Here is a 20,975-nt window from a genome sequence, read left to right as displayed (position 1 = left end):
GTTGCGGCGTGCGCCCGCTTCCAAAATGGCCGCCGGGCGGCCCCTTTTCCCTTGACACGGGGGGCGGGCGGACAAACGGCAGTTGGGCCTGGCAGCGCGGGAGGCGGGTGGAGAGACGTGGGGAAGGCAGCGAGCCCTGCTCCAAGCCGTTGCGTGCCCGGGGAGGCGGGCGTGTGAGGCGAGGGGGAGCGGAGCGGAGCCGCGCCGCTAATTGCGTCCGGCGCGCGTAGGCGCTGTGCGGAAGCATTGCGGCCCCTCTGTGGAATCGGCGTAGAGGGCGTTGGAGAATCGGCGGGCGGTGCGCGGGGAGGAGGAGGAGGAGGAAGAGGAGGAGGGCCGGGGGGGGGGGGGTGCAGCTCGGTCCGCGCCGCCGCGGCGGAGGAGGGAGGGAGGGAGGGCAGCGAGCAGCCGGAGCCTAGCGTCAGCAGCAACACCGCCGGCGCCATGGGTGAGTCTCCAGCCCGGGGCCGTGACGGTGTGAGGGAGCGCCGGGGGCTCCATGATGGAAGCGGGAGGGCGGGGGACTGCGGGCGAGGCGGCAGCCTTCCTCCACGCGCAGCCCCAAACCCCCTCCCGGCGGCGGGCAGCGGGGCCGAGGGGTCCCCGCGGTGTCCCCGGTGTCCCCCGGCCCGCTGTGAGCTGTCCCCGGCCCCCCGGCACCGGCCGTGTGTGCCCCCCCGCCCCGCGCTCACTTCCTGCCCGCCCGAATCGCATCGTGCGCGAGGGCGGCGGGGAAGCGAAAATGCCAGAGACGTTGCTGCTCCCTCGGCCTTTTTTTCCTTTTTCTTTTCCCCCCTCCCTTCCTCTCTTCTCTTCCCCCCACCCCAATCTCCCTCCTCCCCTTTTCTCGTTTTGCGCCCAAATTTGGGAGGGAGGAATTCGCTGCAGGAATTAAAGCAGCCTGGAAATATGCGGGGAGAGGAGCGGGTGGGACTGCGAGCACGGCGCTGCGAGGAGGAGGAGGAAGGGGCCGCCTGGGGATGGATGTGTGCTGGCAGCCTGAGGTCACCCAGCAGGCTGCAGCCTGCTTTCCCTCCACAAAACCGCTTCTTATTATTATAGATCTATATATTCAATTAATTATTTTTTTTATTCCCCTTGGCTCCCGGCCGCTCCTCGCCTGCGGTGCCTGGCCTGGGCTGCGACTAAAAGCAGAGGGGGGATCGCAAGTGCACCCCTGTACCCCCAAAATCTGGGAGCAATGCTCTGCAGACAGCTCGGATGCTATCCTCTCACTTACCAGATTGGTCCTGCAGAGCAAAAGGGAGCGCTGCTTAATGTTTTGGGACCAAGGAAAAGGCAGGGCTCCTGCAGGAATAATTGTAGCTGGCAACTTTAGGAAAAGCAGTGAAAGTTATTTTACCATGACGTTGTCAACTTCAGACTGAACCGGTTATGTACAGATGTAATTCTGTAGCATAACAGCCTTCAAGAATCTTCTGCATGCAGTTGTATGCCACCTCCTGCTGACGAAACATAAGCGAATGCAAGGCTGTCAGAAGTATCCGTATTTTTTCATGTCCATTAGAATCTCCCTCTGCTTGACACTGGCTTTAGATTACATGCTGTGAAAGAAATTCTTCCATATGTAGGGATATCTGTGATCTATATTAATATTGAGACAAAAAAAAAAATCCATGTGAGTGTATGTGCAGCTCCCTTGGAAGTTAGATGGGCCACTGCTTTATATCTTAACTAGAAGGCAGATCATACCTTCTTATGCAAGATGTTTTCATAGCAGTAGCTTTCTGGTATTCGATGTTAACTTAATTTCTGACTAGATACCAAACTAATAGTATTGTATTTCTGCTTTGTAATTGTCTGCGTGTAGTTTAAAGTCCTTGCCAGCCGAAATATTAGGAAATTGGATAAAATGTAGTTTAGTGTAGCATTAGGTATCTTTCATCTGATGCCAGCGTAGTTTATAATGTTTATGTCTTGTTCACTTCTGTGAGATTACTGGCATCTTTGGCTGATGACTTGTACACATAAGAGCATTATTTCCTGCAGGTTTCAGATAGCTGCTTTTTTTTTTTTTCCTTTTAGTTAACATGTAAATAGCAGAGACCAATAAATATGAATTTTACTTAGGAGAGCAGGTTTCAAAAAGACTTTGCTTTAAAGGTCAGCTACTGCCTTGTCCACACAGAAATCGGAATCAAAACGCAAGAACATCACCTGTTCTCTGTCCACTGCTGTGGGGGAAAGGGTTGCTCCTTAGTCATTCTGAAATTGAAGCAAACATACCCAGAACCATGTGTATCGGTCTGTGCTCTGATAATAACTCACAGCATTTCCTTCAGTTTGCCCACAAGGACAAGTGACTTGCTACAGTTAAAGTGGTACTTTGAATGTGAACTCAATGTGACGAAGAAACATGTGTCTGTATGTATGCACAGAAACTTCATCGTTTATCTTAAGCAGAGATAAAGGATCAGATTTGTGCTTTTTGTAAGCAAAAATACAGTAAATTTTTTTTTTCCCATTAGAAGTGCGTGTAAACATGCATGGTAGTGTGTTTTTTGGGTGTTTTCCCCTCTGACTGACTGCTGACTTAGTGGTGCTTTCATTACTCTTAAATTTCTTAATTTTCAGTAACTTCCCCAGTGCTTTATTTTTCTTGTTTTTAGTACCACCTTGAAATACACATTAATACAACAAATTACAAATGCATTACAAGGGCTACAGATCCCAACCTCGTTCTAAATACAGTCAATGGAGGAAACTTTACCTTGGAGAGGGTGTAGGAGAGAGGTTTCTTCTCAGAACTGTATCGCAACATTCATTTTTAGCATTATTTTACTGCCAGACTTCACTTAACCTGTCTAGACCGGAGATGTGTATGTATGAGCGACGTTCTGTTTTCTCTAAGTTCGTTCTCTCACTCCTGAAATAAGCCAGTTAATTACCAATGTGTTCTGTGTAATTAAAATGGCATTTAGTCACCATTTAAGTAGTTTAGTTAAGTCTCGTTTAAATTAGTAATTCAAATTTGGGGTAGTGTTAATCTCTAGGCGGACACAAACTGTCCTTAACAAGGGTTTGCCAGTCTTGAACTGATGTTTATGAGATGTATTACAGAGGTGGGGATGGTGACACAGGTGAAGTAAGGAGATTTCTCAACTGCAAGGGCTAGAAACTCTGCTCGCAGAAACCAGTGACTTCCTGTTCACCTTGTCAGAGGGAGTTTCAGTTCGTGTATGTCAGTGGTGAGTCAAATTGGACTTTTTTTCCTGCCGCTGCCCCTTGTTTAATCACAGCATCGTGATAGTTCCATAACGTCATCACGTAGCTGTTATCTGTTTGTTCTGGTTTTTCCTTTTCAGTAAGGAATCAAATCACTCTTCACTTATGTAATGTGCAGGTTTGCTTTCTGCTATGGTTTACTGCAGCTGCCCTGAAAAACCAGGCATTTGCTGCATTGCATGAGCATGGCTGTGAGGCTACTGAACCTCATAACGTTCTGATGCTTCATGCTAAGTTAAAAACGGAAAAGTAACCTGCAGGCTCACAGGGATGTAGAAGACAGCATGTATCCGCTGTCCTCTTGTTGGAATTTGAGCGAGAGGTACATAAGGCACGCACCTGACCTTGTTATGATGTGCATCCTGGACTTCCTTTCTGCAAAAGCTGCTTTATCAGACTTCTGCTTTTTGTGCCTTAGTGCTCTTCCACCCTCATAAGCGTGCCCTGCAGAAGCTGTCTGTGAGTCGCATGCCGAGCTCCCTGTCTGGGCTGGTGGTGCTACTGCACAGGTCAGCGCGTAGCTTCCTTGGCCTTCCCAGAGCCACTTCAGGCAAAGTTGTTCTTCAGTGGCTCTAACTCTGTATCTTATTTACAAACTGCTCTTTATAGAGCTGTTTTTTCTTGCCAGATTTCCGTCATTTAAAAGGATGGTGGTTCAGAATGCATTTGCAAATAATTTTGGAAACAATATTGCAGAACAATAACACTATGGGTGTTGCGTAAGTTTACTAGCTTCTGAATGTAACTGAACTATAACTGAGTTATTTCTTAGCGTGGAAGACTTTAAAAGCAATTTTTAGTCAACATTGACAATCGCTTCTTATGATGAATGTTTTTAATTGATTTTTGTCCATTTTACACTTAAATGTTTTGTGTGCATATTTGTTTATCTGAGTAGCAAAGAAGTTAGGACTTAAAAGCAGGGGGAGGAATGTTTAAAACATCAGGGAGATTTCTCTTTCTGTTGACCCCTGTAGCTTTAGGAGGATCGATATTGGGATACGGTGTATTGTTCTAGTGTCAGCGTTTTTATAAGAGAGCCTTTTGACTGGGAAGCTTGCATCATAATCACAAAAGATGAGAGATCTGAAGAAAGAAAGAATGAATCTGACTTGAGACTCTTGCATTTGACCACAAAAAGACCAAGGGGTGACAGTGACCAGAAGCATGTTCTGGAGGGAAAGAATATCACATTGTAAACTTTTTCCGTTGTTTTGCGGTAAAGCGTGCTAAGAGCAAGGGCCAGAAAGAGAGGAACGGAAGTGAGGTACAAGGCATTCTCTTCCACGTGCTTGGGGAGACTGGGGTATTGCGCTTTGAAGTAGCAGTTTATCAAATCTCAATCAAAATAGTTACCTTCTATGTAGAAAACGGTCTATCATAGGCTGATTGTATTAAATCAGGCCTTTCAGAAAGTCAGTCTGCTGTTGAAGGCAAAATTTCTGGTGTGACATTTGCCTGGAGAAGCATTGTAAGTTACTGTGGTTGACAACTGAGAAAAATTTAAGATAATGTGAACGCTGGTACTGGTGCCAGTGGTTGTCATTGTGTTATGGGTAGGCAGATTATTAGAAGAAGAGTGCATGAAATACTGCGGTTTTTTTATATCTCATGCATTAGAAGAGTATTCATGTAGTGATTCAAGTTGAACTTTAAATAAGATGAAACTTAACCTATGGAGATGGTCAGGATTGCCAAGAGTACTTGAGGTAATGGTTGGCATAAAGCTTAACTCATGTCTTTTCCGATATTGGCTGAGTGAAGTGTTTTAGGCTCTTATATGCAAAATAATTATTTTACAGTGTACAGGAAGTTTTAGCTGCCCAGCAATACTTTTGAACAGTGTCCTTTCCGTTTGGTTCCATTTCTTAAACACCTTTACCCAAGGATTTCATAGCTTACACTTGTGTAACTGGACTGCAGCTGAAAAAGAGTTTCTTGCTTGTGTATTCGTCTCTTCTACTTTGTGTTACCTCTGGTGTTCATGTGACTGGTATGACTAGATGAGCTCGCTGATGTAAATGAAAGCTAACCTTAGGGTAGGGTAGTTTTCAGCTGCATATTTGAGCTGATCTGGCTTGTTCTCTGGCTGCACAATTACCAGGGCAGACAGGAGGGAAGCCTAAGCTCACCCTGGTGGTATGGTTTCTGGGCAAATCTGTTGGCCAGTGGCTTGAAGGGAGGCAGTTTGGCTGCTTTCCCTGCCCTTGCCATGGTGCCTCTCTGGCCCTGCACTTCGTGGAGCTCAACTTGTAGGAATTGCTTTTTTTTTTTTTTTTTAAATCCCCCCCCCCCCCCCCCCCATTTTTTTTTTTGTCGTTTCCTCTCAGTTGAGCTCCCTGAACCTTTTCCTGTCATGGGATCACAGAAATGTTGGCGCTAAATAAAAGGCAAGTGTGCTATAGGCAAGAGATGGGACTTAGACCATTTTGGCTGTAGATGGCTTGGTGCATCCTTCATTCAGTGCCTGTTTTAGCCTGGTACTGCTGCGGAGAGACACGAGCTTGATTTTCTGTTCCCGCCCTGACACCCTGTTTTTTTCCACTCAGTGCTAACGTAGGCTGAAGGCTGTGGTAGTGTGCCCAAGGCAGTGGAGATACGCGGCAGCTGATCTAGTTGTACAACTTGTTTACTTCCACTCTATCCGTGGTTAAGATAGGGAAAGGGGGAAAAACCCCATCCCCTTGGAGCAAGGAGTGGCGATGGCTCTGAAGGCAGCACTCTCCCCTCGTGCCGAGCTGCTGACTGAGTTGAGGATCCATAAGTGGGCAAAGTTTACCTGCTGCTGTATCGGCTGCTGTCGTTTACTCTTCAGCACTGAATGGGTGAGGTGACTTGCTTGTCATTATCTGGTGTTGCAGCATTACCTGAGGACTTCGTGGTAATATCAGCGTTAGGGCTTTCGTGAGTGATGTGCAAAACAAAAGCCCTGACTGATGATGACTGCAGAAATCTTACAGCGCAGAGGGCCTTGTCCTGGCCAGATCCTACTGTGACGATGTTTTAACTGAGTTAAGATACCACTTTTAGCTGACTTCTTGTCAAAAATAAAGTGGTCGTGAGGTATTAGCAGCTGCTGCTGGAGAAATGTGATTTTTCTGGAAGCTTACTGACAGCAAACATTTTTCTCACTGTATAATCTTGCCAATGCTCCCTGTAGTTTTTTAAAACAAGAATGCAAAACTCGGAGTTTATGACTGAAAATTTGAGTTCCGGATGCTGGCTCAAATGTAATTGAATGGTTTCAAGTTTGGGGCAATGAAAATTCCCAAAGTGGTGTGAGTCCAAGAAACCTGTTTTTTTTTTTTTTATTTCTATTTTTTTTCCCTGCCTCTGAGAACAAACAAGACTTTGTAATTTTAGTTAGGTAAGGTATAGTAATAGACCAAGAGATTCAAGATTAAATTAGTTTCCTGTTGGGAGGCATTGACGGATGGTGTCAAATTAAGGTCTGAGTAATCCCTTGATCATGGGCAAAGGACGGCCATCCTATTGCCTTCTCTCTCTATATATATTTATGTTTTAATACGTAGTTGATGGAGAACTTCCAGGGAAGAATAGTCTGCGAACTGCTGCAGTGCTCTTTACTGGAGCTCATGGACATCTCCTGTTGTTCAGTTGTGCCAAGTATTGACCTTCAGTGCTCTTATTTGCAGTTGGGCATCTGCAAACTTCAGAGCAGTGGAAGGCACCTGATTTTGCAAGGAAGAGATTGAAGCAATGGAAGACAAGACCTTAAAGAGACTAGGGTAAAAGCTAGAGGATATGGTTGTGCAGTCCTTTTTCAGACCTTGTGAGGTTGAGGACTCTTACAGGAACTTATAGGAGCTTTCTTTTTAGTCAGTTAAAAGAAAATTGCCTTAAAGTGTTAGAAGTTCAAAACAGTACTTGAGGCTGGGTGCTTGAAGGGAAGAGAAGAAGATGGGGATGTTGAGCACCCATTCTATAAAAAATTAGCAAGGAAAGCTGGGAATTTCAGCAGGGACTTGTTCCTTACAAGCCATTTTAAATTTATTTAGCAAGTTACTTTTTTTCAGCTGGTTGCTGTTTATTCCTTTATAGTTGTTTAACAGGGCATCTGCAGAAGGTATTCAAGATTTGCTGTGTTCTGGATCCTTAGGCAGTTGAAATTTTCAGTGAATTCAAAATTATATCAGGATTCAGTATTTCATGCATACCAGATTATGGTACGTGAGTGCTAATGCATTGGTAATGAAGGGAAGCTGACATCTTGTTTGTCTGAACAGATGCAAGAGTTGATTTTGGAGAAGACGTTGGAAGAGATTAAGATACAGCTTCTCCAAAGAAACATTTAGGGATGGCCTCTAACCTGGTTGTGGAATGAATTTTGCTCAGCCCTCGCTTTGTGTCTCTGGCTTCCTGCCTAGTGATATGCCTGCAAGGCATCCAGTATCAATATCCCCTTTGGTAAAGGTGACTCGTTTTCTTTAAGTTCAATTCTTTTTCACTTTTGGTAGTGAAAATGACCCTGTGTTTCTTGTTCTCTCAAGCTGTGTTCCCAGTTGTGAATCTTGGCTGTCAGGCACTGTGGTGTGGCAGCCAGGTAAGGAGAGGTGCGAACTCCCACTCTAAAACTTAGCATTGCTAATCGTGCAGCGTAGCTGGTCTGCTGCTCTACATGTTGGACTGCGTAACACATGCTCTTCACAGCCAGCTTGGTGTCTAGTGCCAGGAATTAAAGTAGTTGGGAAGCTGGGAAACGAGCAGATTTGATGCTGTTGATCACCATGATGGAGCTGTGGCTGTGGTCCTTGCAGTCATCAGTTGTGCACATGAGGGGGTCGGACTGTCGGTGTACTCAACACCGTCCCAAGGTTTGCCTTCCTCTTTGAAAAATGTTTGCAGTAATCACTGAGGTAAAAATGAATTCCTTTACGTGGAATAAATGAAATCCAAACTTAGGGTTTCTAACTGCCAACTCGTAATTACCTCTCATCTGTAAGATACCAATTATATGTTGTAATCATCTTAAAATGTATCAGCTAGCTTTAATGTTATTATCAGTATGGACCATTCTTTCATATCAGGTTGTTTCCCTGCGGGTTGCAATAGTGTGAGATCTTGATGGCAACCAGGCTTTACCTACTGTCTTATGCAGTAATTACAACGGGAAATATCTTTCTGTGGTATCTCTCCAGCTTAAGAAATAGCTCAAAACAATGCAGGCAGCCAGCTGTGTTTCAAAACTTGGGAGCATCTGAGATTAACACACTGACTGTTTCTATTAATTGGCATCATTCTTTGAAATAGCACCTGACTGTTATTTTTATCTCTTTGGTCTCATTAGAGTTCTTCCTATTATAGACATAGCATTCCATGGGAAGTGTGGAAATAGTTAAAAAATAAAATCCTGTAAATATTATTAATTTAAGAGTATCACGAGGTGCTTTTCTTGATTCTTGATGCATCTTGTGGAAATATTGAAGCGTAAAAATAAACATGATTTTAGAGTATCCTGAAAATTCAGTTTGTAATTAAAAGCCTGACTTCTGTCTTTGTGTCATTAAAATGTGCTGTTATGAGGGGAAATGAATGCTTTGGAAAAATACCTAACGTACTACCAGTGTTAGGTATTGCTATGATTTTTTCATAAAAATGATTTTAAATGTGTTCAGCTGGTAACATCTTGTTAGTGATGAGATATCCTCATATGTTAATTTTTCCAAAAGAATTGCTTGTCTGAGACATCGGGATGAGTGCTTTCAAAAGTGCTCAGTTCACACTGTTCTGGAGGGCTGTTTTGTGCCAGCCCAAAAGGCAGTAAATGGTAAAAGGCAAGTGACAAGGATGTATCTCTTAGAAAGTTTTAGCTCAGAGTGTCTGTCTTGGTGAAGCCTCCTGCAAGTCGGAACTTGAGGTATTTGGTATAGAAACTAGTGTAGGAAAATAAAAGAATATACAGGAAAGCAGATGGCTTCCATATGGGAACGGGTGGTATCCACCATGCAGAAATACATGGCAAAAGCCCTTCAGCCTAGGTAGGTTAAGTGAGAATTCCTGGTGTTACCAGAAACACCAGGGGTGACATGCTGCAACTTCTCTCAAGATTCTCGGGGCATACGGTGCACCTGGAGTGTGGTAAAAGTACCAGAGTCTTTCTGCATGAGTGATTGAACTCTTTGTGGCTTATCTGCATGCTCAAGGTACTTGAAATAGGTCTGCCGGTGTTGCTGCATTTCTAGCCTAATAGGCTAATTCTTGGCTTGCCAGCCTTACATCTCCTTGATGAGCCAAATGGGTTTACTTTTGTATTTGTGGCACAGAGCAGAAGTAGGCACAGAGTGCATGTCTGCCTTCTTCTAAGCACCTCAGTTGAAATAGGGGCAGTCGGGTTGCAGGAATCTCTTCATCCTGAAAAATTCACCCCGATGTTTGGGCAGGTATAGCAAGCCCTGGCTGCTGCTGCTGCTACTTCACCCAAAGATTTGGGTTGGAGAGGGAGGAAATCAGCACTTCACTTTAGAGAGTGAGACCTATAAACCATGATCTACCACCACTTGCGGAGTCTCTGTATTTTTCTGCAGAATTTGCACACAGATCAGTCAGTTAAACAATGTTACTTGGATTATGTGAACCTGAAGGAGCTGAAAGTATTTTCAATTTGGATTAAAAGAAAATGGCAAAGGATCAAAACTGGTACGTGGCAGCACAGCACTTACACGTGTTTCTTAATGGTGCTGTTAGGATGCTTTATTGCACTTTCTACTAGGTTTCCAGTAGTGAGTAAGACTTTAAATGGTCTCCAAGTTGAGGCACTTGCCTACATTGTGGAGAATTTCTGGTTCCTGAAAGGTGGCTCTTCTCAAACCTTTACTTTAATAGATTTCACAGGAGGAGGTAGTTTGAGTGTGGTAAAACTGCCAGAAAGTTCCCACCATTTTCTTAATTCTTTTCAAGTTTATTTACATCTCTTTGGGAAACTTACACAAACTAACTAGACAAAGGACGTGAAATATGAAGCCGAATACAGATTCCTTTGTTTATTTTTTTTCCTCAGAGGTTTTATATAGCAGAATCATATAAAGATTCCTCTATTTTGAAATATTTTGAAACAAAGCTCCTTCATATTTTAGCTCTTTACAAAATATGTTTCCTTTGCATCTTTCAACTTCAAGCTTAGCCTTAGTGTTTGTATCAAAATAAACATTCAATGTTAGCAAATCTGAGGAGGAGGAGTTAGGAAGGAAAGTTAGAAGTGATAGATAACACTACGTCACATTTGGTCGGTGCTCGGGCTGCTGCTGTTCTGACGCTGGCTCCCCTGGCTGCGTCATGGTGACCCCTTTCTGTAGGCATCCCTGTCTTCTGTGCCTCTTCACCCCTGCTTTATGGAGCAGAAGATAATCAGTCACTTGTCATCAAATCTGATTTCAAATGGGTCATCGCAGTTAGATGCAAGTTGCTACCTTATGGTGTTCTGTGTGTCAGTTTCTACAACCAGTCTTAAGGCCTTTCTCTTCCCTTAAAAAAAACGGTAAAGTGGGAAAATGAACAAAGAGAACAAGCAGCTTTCAAATTGCAACTTGTGTGTTTGTACTCTTAAAATTATATTTAAAATGAAAAAGAAAGCTTCCTTTTCCTTAAATGAATTAGTTGTTTAGCTAATTCTAGTAGAGGATGACACAAGAACTGTTGCTGCGAGTGGCTGGCCTGGATGTCTTGTGGGGTCATCTCAGGTAGGACTTCTTTCAGCACGCTGCACTTCTACAGGCCTGCTTTTTGTAGGTTGACAACTCTTTGTTTTGTTTGTTTTCCATCCTATCCATCATTAGTTTTGTTTTTTTGGAATAGTTAGCTGGCTTCCTTTTCCTGCAGTTGTCTGCTTTCTCGCATTTATTTGGCCGCTGGAAGAATGACAGCACTATCTGTGGTCCCTGCAGCTACTGCAGCCTTCTCCGTTTGCTTAGGCATGCCCTTGTGTGCTGCACACTGGCTATGAAGAGCAGCTATTTTATTTTTTATAATAGATGAACTAAGGTTTACTAGTGTGTTTGTTATGTTCCTTTTGTTTTTCTTTGGAGTTTTCCACTTTCCATGTGGGTGTGTTGCCTGTAGCCCAGCAGATACTGTGCTGCCAGCTCTTTCTGATCTCTTGCAGTGCAGAATCCTTTTCCTCTTAGAAATCTCATGTGCTTCAGTGCTATCTGTTAATAAACCGGATCTTAGTGTCTGGCACGGGAGAGAGAAAGTGTCTGAAGCAAGCTGACTCTTCACTGATACTGACTCAGTGGCTACGCCCAGTGAGACTTAGAGGAACAATTTGCCTTGAAACTGCAGTCACTGCATCAGCAGTTGAAGTTACCGATTACTGATTTGATCAGTTTGCTCCTGAAGGCTGAAAGAGATCATGGTTTCTTGATAGTGGTTGCACATGGAAAGCATTTTCTCTTTTGGATCCTTTTTGAGGAGTTTTAAATTTTTCTAGTGTAGGCAAGACCCCAGGCTTGTACTCGCAAGCCAAGCTTTCCTTCTACAAAAGGTTTTTAGTAGGTTTCTGCTGTCTGCAGTTGATGTGTACTAAAGGGAATAGGAGTGCCAGTTTCGCTTTCATCAGTGCTAGACTTCTGCTGTGCAGATTATGGCAGATGTTATTGACTCGGCAGATGTTTATACTTTCAACAGTGAAAGGAAAAACATTTTTGTAGATGTTCAGCACAAGCTTAACCCTACAGCTGCAGCTGATGAGTTTCCTCTTTCAGATTGTTTTTTACATGCTTCTTAAACTCAGTATTTGTTGTAAATTTGGACTGAGTATATCTTATTGTTTGTAAAAGCAAGGTTAAGGTATTATCTATTGTAATAACATGTGCTAGGGGTGTTGTAGCAGCATTACTACACTAAATACGGCTACCTAAAGCACCTATTTTAAGAACAAAAACTGTCAATTGCAAAACATGCAGTTGCTCTCTGCCTTTGGGATGAGGCAGGGCAAGATGGGTAAGTGTTTTAACTGTATGCTTTATGCATTGCCTCCATATTGAAAATTGGAAAATACGCAGACTTTGTCAAGCTGTAGGAAGCTTTTAAGGCCCCAAACATATTGATAAGGTATCTCCTAGTCTGTCCACCCCAGTTCCTAGAAATCTCCAAAACCTGCGGAACTTTAAACAACTAGCGCTGTTGCAATGGACAAAATCATAATAATAATAAAAGAAGTTACAACATCAGGTATATTTAAGGAAATAGTGCTTTATAGAATAGTCTTTCTGTATAAAACTAGAAATTCACCTAAACCGATCCTATTTATAACATGATGGTAAGAAACTGAATAGACATATTGTGGCTAAAGAGTATACAGAAATCAGTTAAAAGTTCTAAAAAGATGGTTTTAGCTTTGTTGAAAGCAGTGTTAGAGCAGATGAAGAAGAAGATACTGGACCTGCCAAAAGAAAAGAATTTTCAAACTGCGTATAATAGAAACTTGCCCTGTGCCTAGATACCGTACAGGAACAGATTGGCTGCGTAGCAAATCTAAATTTTAGAAAAAAATATTATGTTGGGAATGCATTCACTGTTCCAAATGCATGGAATAAGTTAAAAATGATTACCTTCTGTTTACATTGTTAAGTGCCATTGCTATTGCATGCCTAATATAGCAACTGTGCCCTTTCTAAGACTATTTTATGTTGCTTATAGTGTAGTCAGAGCTCAGCAATTCATTCTTGGGTTTTCTGGGATGCTTTTGGAGACTTTTTAAAATGATGATGAATCATAGAAGGAGAATAGGGGAAAAATGTGTTGCATTTCTTGCTTTTAGAATAACTTTGAGAAGCTCCAAAGACCTGGTATAACAGAAAAGCTTTGGCCAGGTCAAAGATTCCCCCGGTGTTGAACTGTTTTTCTATTTTATCCTTTTTCCTCTCCAGCTGTCTTCATTCATATTTGCCATTGGTTTGGCTAGGTCATAAATCCTTTACATTTATCATAACATCCTGTAACAGGCTGGCAGTGCGCAACAGCTGCACTTAGCCATGTAGGCTCTGAGCTGAGCTCTTGGGTTGCATGTAGTAGAGGCAAAAAATGGCTTTAGCTCACCTTGGACTTGCACCTCTCCTTGATAAGGGGATAAGGTGTGCTGTTTGGTCAGGCAGTGGGCATAATGTCAGTCATCTTTTGGCCCAGATGGTATTACCTGAAGAATGACTTGGAATTTTTCTGTTCCTGGACATGGTCAGCTCAGAATAAAGGAGAGATGTAAATTACAGTGACTGGGTGACAACACGGATGATAGATTTGATGGAAGGCAAGGTAATGAGGATTTTCTGATTGCCTCCTAGGAAAGTGCTGCCTTTCTTTCTTCTCATCATTTGCATAGTTACAGCAGCTTGCTGTTGGCTATTAATCCACCAGGTCAAATGATGGATCTAAAAGCACCAGCTCTGCTGCTTGTTTATGTGGGCTTTGGCATTTTGCTTGGGGCAAGCCTCTATTAAAGTAACATTGAGCATACAAATTGGATGCATCATAAGTCAGCTAAGGCCAACGTTAAATTGCTTGTATGACGTGCTTTCATTTGTGCTAAGTGAGAGCAGAGATGACGAATGACAATGAGGGCTTACAGAAAAATATTACAAGACTTGATTAAAGTTGATAGTTAAAATGCAGTGTAGGTGAATGTTAAAGTGATCCATATACAGACTGCTTTTGTGCTGTGCGCTCAGAAGGGAGCTGTGACCATCTGCTACAGCCTGGGAAAAAGGTCTTGGGCCTGTGCTGCAGTTCCCTGGAAGAGTCAGCTCAGTACTCAGCAGTAGTCAGAAAACCAAACTGGGTGTTGGGAGAAAATAAGAAAGGAACAGAGAACAGGAGATCCCACATGATGTGGCTGTGTAGATCTGTGATTTTTTTGCCTCTTGGATACCATGCATAGTTCCCACCTGACCTCTCTAGAAGCTTGCAGATCTGGAAGTGTTGCAGAAGAGCACTGGAGGTGATCAGAGGCATGAAACAGCTGCTTCTCAGAGAAGTGTGCTCGGTTATTAAGGCTGTTTTCCAACACAGGTAGCACTGTGCGCCAGTTAACTAACAGGTGAGGAGTTTGAATTGAGAAGGTCATCTGTTCAACCATGTAGAGGGATTTGGAGGGAGTCCTTGCTACAGGGCTTTTGTGGATACTCAGTTGACGTGATGCTAAGAAAGGTGTACAAGTGCATGGAAGCAGAATCAGGCAAATGCTATTTAAGTGGAAAAATACCTCCATCTTAAGTGTCTGAGGGGTATGTTGTGGTGCCTACCAACGTGTTTAGAGAAATACCGCTGTATATTTACTCCATGGTATGCAGTACCTTAGATGCGTGGTTTGGGCCGCTGTTGAGGGCAGGAACGTTGGCCTGACCCTGATGGCCATCCTTACAGGGTGATGGTTTGAAAATTACACTGTTCAACGTAATGATACTGGTTTTGACCAGGAACCAGGCCCTACTGTGTGCTTGGCAAACTGATGTGAATGTCACTGTTTTTTCACAGCACTGCCTTGTTTCAAAGTTGAAAGTGGTGATGTGCAACATGATAAATGATAGTAACTTGGTGCTTGATATCAAAACTTCTGGGCGTTTATATTTCTGCGGTGTCTGCAATGTTAGTTGGTTTCCCAGCCTGTACAGCTAGCTTCATTTCTGCTGCATGTGCATCTGTCTTTCCAGAGCTGCAAGGAGTGTCCTGTGCTGGCTCTTGGTTTCAGCAGGTAGAGACGGGGACTAGGACTGATGGGCAGGGCTTTGCTTTTTTGCCTCCTTGGAAGAGTGCAGCAGCAAAGAACTAAATGTGCAGAGTTCTTGTGACTCTGCACACTGATACGCTGTGAGGGGGACTGGAAAAGCAGAAGGCACACATCCCACTAGGTAGTAAAGGAGAAGGGAACCTCAGTGCTGTTTGAGCTAATATTCATGACAGTATAAATTGTCTAGAAGTAGGCTCTGAGCCTCTGGGAGTATGGAATTGATTAAAAACTGGGTGTTATGGCTCAGTAGCATGATTGACTGCTGTCTTAGAACTTGGCAGAGAGATTTATATATTTATTTCTTGTAACAGTATCTTGAAATGCTCAAGCACTGGAAGATACTTAGTGGAAAAGCAAACAAACCAACCCCCAGAAATTTAAAGGGTCTTTGTGATACGGTTTTATAGTTAAAATATTCTAAGTGTCATGTTGGAGAACTAGCTTGGATCTTTTGTCATCTACAGAGTCAGATGATATTTAAAAGGCACTTAACTTGTGCACACTGATTTGTTCTTTATTTTCTGGCTGTTTAACCAAGACAGTTATGCCCAAACTTGCAGTAATGCTTTAATGCTCAGTATGGGAAATGAAGTGAATTGGCACTGCTCACTGAATGTATAAAGTGATAAAGAAATACAAAATCCTGAGAGGTGTTCATGATGATGATGGCTTTGATCTTTTTACCTTTTCCACTCTAAAATAAAAAGAATGTACAGTAGCGTGGTGAAATTAGATTACATATTGTGGTGAGCACCTATGAAGAAAAATACCTGTGAATATTGCAGGTTCAGGTAGCATATGGTAAATGAAAGCACGCTGAACATCTAGAGTAGTAAGGACTACTGAGTGACCACCTGTACTGGCAAATGGTTTGCAAGTTGTGTAGCTCCTTATCATGAAAGGAAGCTGTCTGTATAAAACAGACTAAATTGTGGTTGCGTAAAACTGTATTCTAAGTATACTAGATTAAAAATGTTGTGGGTAACTTTGTTGATCAAATGTAAGTAACTTTTCTTTTTTCTTTCTTTCCTCATGCCACCCCTGTTACTCTCCCTGGATTGCTGCTGCACCTGTGTGGGCTCCTTGCTGTGATGGTTCACATTCATCATTTTACTGGACTACTCTTGGATGTATTCTGTCCATGTCTTCAACACTGGAAATGATGGAAATGTGTTGTTTACAAAGTAGCTGTAAGTATTCCTTTGATAAAGACATATTACAGCTATTGTGCAAATGGAAGAAACATTAAGGCTTTAGTAGGTGAACTGAAACTGAGCTTAGGTAGTAGGTGAACTGAAACTGAGCTTAGGTAGCAGCTGGTTGAAAACCAGGAAGGAATAAAAGATAAGGAGAAGCTCTTGTAAGTATTGGAAACATGAGATCTCACCCCACACAGTGATACATACAGTGGAAGCTAATGCTTCAACAGAAAAGTAATAAGTAACTTCTTGTAAAAGCTGTTTAAAGAATTTAAGAACCTTGATTTCTGTTTTTTGTTCTGTTTAGAAGCAGAAGGTTCCTGAACAACTAAGACCTTTTCAAAATCTGTACGTTGAAAGCACTGATTTTAATTGATATTCGTATACCAGAAATCTGAGTCTGGCAACCAACTTTGGTTTTTAGAAAGGCTCGCTTTATTAGTAGAGTATAAATGCTGAAGTTAAACACAGCATTAACGCCAGGTATGACACTTCAGACATCTTTCTGATTAGGGGAATTTATATTTTGTTGTCTAAAATAAAGCAAATTATGGATGTAAATGTACATCCACTTAATGGAGCAAACAACCTGAAAGTTGCCATATGTTCTTGCTTAGCAGTTCATACTCAGCTTTCTTAAAGTTCCTAGAAGTAAAACTATTCTAAATGTGCAACTCTATGTAAAGAGGAAGGAAAGGAGATAAAAATAATTTAAAACAAGAATTACTTATAAAGGCATTCTTATAAGCAAAAGAAATAATACCTAGATGTAAAGCAAGGGATAAGCTGTTTCTTGTAAGTATGACTTCCATTAAAAGGCATGTAGGTTTAATTCCTACAGATGCAGGTGACTGGTTGACAAGTAGAACTATAAGGAGTGTCTGAATGTGATTAGGTCTTTTACACCTTGTAGAATGAATAGCAATTACATATTCTTAATAGTTATTAAGGACCTGCCCTGTTGAGGAAAGTTTTAATGCCTTAAAGAGCATTCACCTGCCTGTGAGGTACTGTCTCTGAAGCATTGGCTCCTATTTAGTGTTTTAAAATGTGACGTATTTCTCAAAAGTTGTAGTAATAGCTTGGAGAAGTAAAACGGTCCCTGGATTTTTACATTTCTGGCTGATTTTTTTAAAAATCTTTTGAAACCTTTAAGATGAGACTAGTGTAGCACTTAAGGCTGAATTCAATCAAAAAGCATCTTAAAGAGTTTATTGATGACAGAAGGCAAATATTTGCACATTTGGAGAAGTACTAACATTTGTCCTGTTGTGTGTATTTGAACTCGAAGCTACAATGCCTGGCTTTAGCAGGCTGTCATTAAATGTTCCTTTTTTATTCTCTATGAGTTAATGAATTAAAAGATACTGTGTTTTTTAAACTTGAAGGAGAATTAGTATATTATCCCTAAATTAGAGCTGGTAATTGTTTGTTCTAGGATTTAATCCTTTCTTTCAAAACAGTTCTGATAAATTCAGACTCTGGATTTATTTAAATTCAGTGGTAGCACCAGTATAATATATCTTTATAGTGGCATAGCCTTGATTGAAAATAATGGTTTCTTTGCCAAATGGAGAAAGCAATTATGTAAGTTAAAGCAAAAAGTCAGTTCATTGCAATCTCTCAGCACTAGGCAAAGAAGCTAATTCTTATTTGCATTCAGTGACTTTAAAAGAGAGAGAGTTTTTCTATCCTAGCAAGGAATGTTTGCTGTAATTTAAAATAAACATATGTTTTTAACTCTAGAAGTTATTACTCTAACAAGTTTACTTGTTGATTTCAGTGTTTAGAAAAAAACATCTAAATAAACATGAGTCAACCACATACCAAATTTAAATCGACCGTACTCCATCCCATGCAGTCAAGTTCTGAGGCAATAGTGCCTGTAGTAGAACAGATGACGTTTTGTGTGTTTCTAGAATCCCTCTGTCCTCTTGAAGTTAATTGTGGGAAGGAGAATTCCAATTTGTAGACAGTGATTCAGCTCCGAGGAGGTGCATAAGTGTTATTAAGTAGTAATATCTGTAGTAGTAAAAATCTGAAATAGATGTATTATCAAATCACATCCTGTCAACTTCGGATGGATATGAAACTTAAGGTTTTAAAGCCGTTGCTCCATGTGAAACAGTATGTTGTGTTGCGTTCAGTAGGCAATTGTGTCAAAAGTATTTTCGTTTTGTCTGTAAAAATTAAATTGTCTCATCTCAGAAGATGCTCAGACCTGCCTGATAACAAGCCCATTGATAGAATTCTACTAAAAGAATGGTTTAAAAGTAACATGACATGGCTGATTTCTGGAGGTTTGTCAGGTCTAGCAGAGTGATGGAGAGGCATTTTAAGCACATTCAACGTTTTTGTTGTTGTGAGAAGGAGTAATGGATAACATCCAAAATTCTCATCTCTTTTCATAGTAGGCAATATTTTGAATGACTCCTTCAGAGTGCAAGTAAACTAAGGATTTGCATGCGTGAAGGGTTTGTTGCAATACACGCTGCATTAGTATACATTAGCAACGGATTTACCATGAAAGGATTAATAAAGGCTTCCAATTGTGTGATGCAGAAGTGACTGTCAAGTTAGTCCTGATAATATTGGGGCTGTACCACCACAACTCTCAAAACTATAGGAGAGCTACACTCATACTACTTGCCTGTGTTTCAAATGGGTGTTGGAACAAAGTTGAGTATATTTTAATGTTTGCACTTTTATACTATTATGCTTGCACGTTCATTACACGGCAATTGAACTTAGTGAAAATACTGTTAGCATAGCTAACTTCCTGTGCCAGTCTTCTAGCAATCCAGTCAAAAAACTAGGGTTTCCTGTTTATTGCTGCAGTACATTGCATGGTCTTTGATGTAGGCAGCTTAGGGTTTTGAGAGGTAGGATAGATAGCACCTTTCTTTAAAAATGAAAATAAAGCGAACTGTTGAATAGCTTAAAATACAAGCACAATAAGACGTTGCAAGCTTTTCTTTTAACTTTTTCTTCAAAATATCTCATCTTAGCAACAGAAGAACCTTGAAGGATATGTGGGGTTTGCAAATCTTCCAAATCAAGTTTACCGGAAGTCTGTGAAGAGAGGATTTGAGTTCACACTCATGGTAGTAGGTACGTTTCTTTTTCATTCATTCAGTGGTGATCGCTGGAAGTATGTTGGCATAGTTCTTAAAATTTAACATGATAATGTAAGTGTATTTTCTGTGATCTCATGAGAAAAATGTCTTCATTTCCATACTGTTAAGAACACTCCACAGTGTTCAAAAAGAACACGTCTTGTGCAAGTAGGCAAGGATGAGAATAAAGAACTGTACAGTTCATAGAGTTTAAGAAAAAGGGCCAGTGTGGATCTTGTCCAAAATGTATACTTGCAACTATGACAGAATAAAAGTAATTTGAGCTTGTATTTTCATTTGAATAAAAAATTGAACTGCTTTTAAAGTTGTGAATGCAGCATGACGATCCGGGATCCAAAAGTAAAGCTGGAGTCTTTCTTTGAACATCACCATTCGGCAGGATCCCATGTATCCTGCATTTCTGTGGCCACAAAACTGTGCTACAAAATCAAAGCTTTAATTTAAACAAACCTTTCTAGCTTGTATGGTTGCAAAGAAAACCAAATGTAAACAGTCGGTTCCCTGTGGACTACAGAGGATTTGAAACTGTAGTTAGTATGGATGAAGTGTGCTGGGCATAATGGTTCATTTAGGCTTTGGTGATGACCCAAATTATTACCTGTCCTGCTAGGACATCTGATTTCCCTTTTTTCCCCTCATTTGAGTATTTGAACTGTAGTAGATCCTTATTAAGGTTAGGTATATCTGTGCCTAACTGATGCATATGTACTGGCTATGTGTCTCACTTCTGTCATGCTAATGGTTAAAATTATTAAAACAAACAAAAGAAACTTTGTAATAGTCATCTGTCTCCTTGATGTCTTCCTTTATCTTGTAATTTGGGTAGCTTGCTTAATGCTTTGATGTTTTGTCATCAATACAATGGATCTATTGTGCAGTCATTATGGATATGTAACATAAAACTCCTATTGACAGAGGTAGAAATTAAGGTCAAGTATCAGTTTATTTTGATGGCAAAGTGAGAATTTAAAAATTTGAGGGTTGCTTTTTTCTTTTGCAACTCGAAGTCCCTTTGTAATCTATCATCCAACTGCATAATTAATAGTTACAAAGCTGTTCAGTCTTAAATAAAATTTGGTTTTCCATTATTGTCCCTGGGAGGGAGGGGAGAAAGGGAAGGTGGAAAGGAGGATATCATTTTTTGTAAATATTAAACCAAAATGGGCTATAATTTGCACTTCGGTGTTTCATTCCTGCAAAAACCAAGTTACTTAAAATGCAAATAATGTAGTGATGTATTAGAGCTGTAGAAAGTACATAGAATTAATTTAGTGTTCTTTTGCCTGTTGTATGGTTTAACGCAGTTGCATTTAGGGAAATGGTAGAAGATTGTGTTCTTTGATAAGTTGGTCTACAATTTGATGGGAAATGAGATCTCAATTAGAAAATTTTGTTACTACTTTTGTACTTAGTACCGTTTTTATACATAATACTAAGACTTAATTTGTAAGCAAATTTGTCCCATTGTCTGGATGTTTGCTGAGGGGAATTGTCAGTAATATTCTAAATTTGGCTGTTTTCCCCCCACCCCAAGTACAGAAGTCAATGCTGTGTGATCATTTGGTACAAATATCATGGCGGCAGTGGTGATTTTTTTCCTTTGGATTTCAGTGATGCATCTAGTCATGTATGTGCTGAAAAGACGCATGTTTT

General features: G+C 41.2%; 1 protein-coding gene across 6 annotated transcripts in view; it reads left to right on the top strand.

Moving 5' to 3' along the window:
- Positions 1 to 261: 261 nt before the first annotated feature.
- SEPTIN7 (septin 7) overlaps positions 262 to 20,975 on the top strand; it is an 81,807-nt gene continuing 61,093 nt past the window's right edge. For 2 of the 6 annotated variants that reach the window (XM_083822084.1, XM_083822081.1), the window contains exons 1-2: positions 262 to 448; positions 19,194 to 19,296. In XM_083822084.1, coding sequence (XP_083678210.1) covers positions 19,287 to 19,296 — 10 coding nt within the window. In that variant the 5' untranslated portion in view covers positions 262 to 448; positions 19,194 to 19,286. Of the gene's footprint in view, positions 449 to 16,108; positions 16,177 to 19,193; positions 19,297 to 20,975 lie in introns of those variants that run through there. The other 4 variants (XM_083822083.1, XM_083822080.1, XM_083822085.1 and 1 more) reach the window with 3 other exon arrangements.

This window comes from Anser anser (genome assembly GCF_964211835.1).
Source record: "Anser anser genome assembly, chromosome: 2".
NCBI lineage: Eukaryota > Metazoa > Chordata > Aves > Anseriformes > Anatidae > Anser > Anser anser.
The sequence above is the reverse complement of the archived record's forward strand: the minus strand, read 5'-3'. Positions and strand labels throughout refer to the sequence as shown.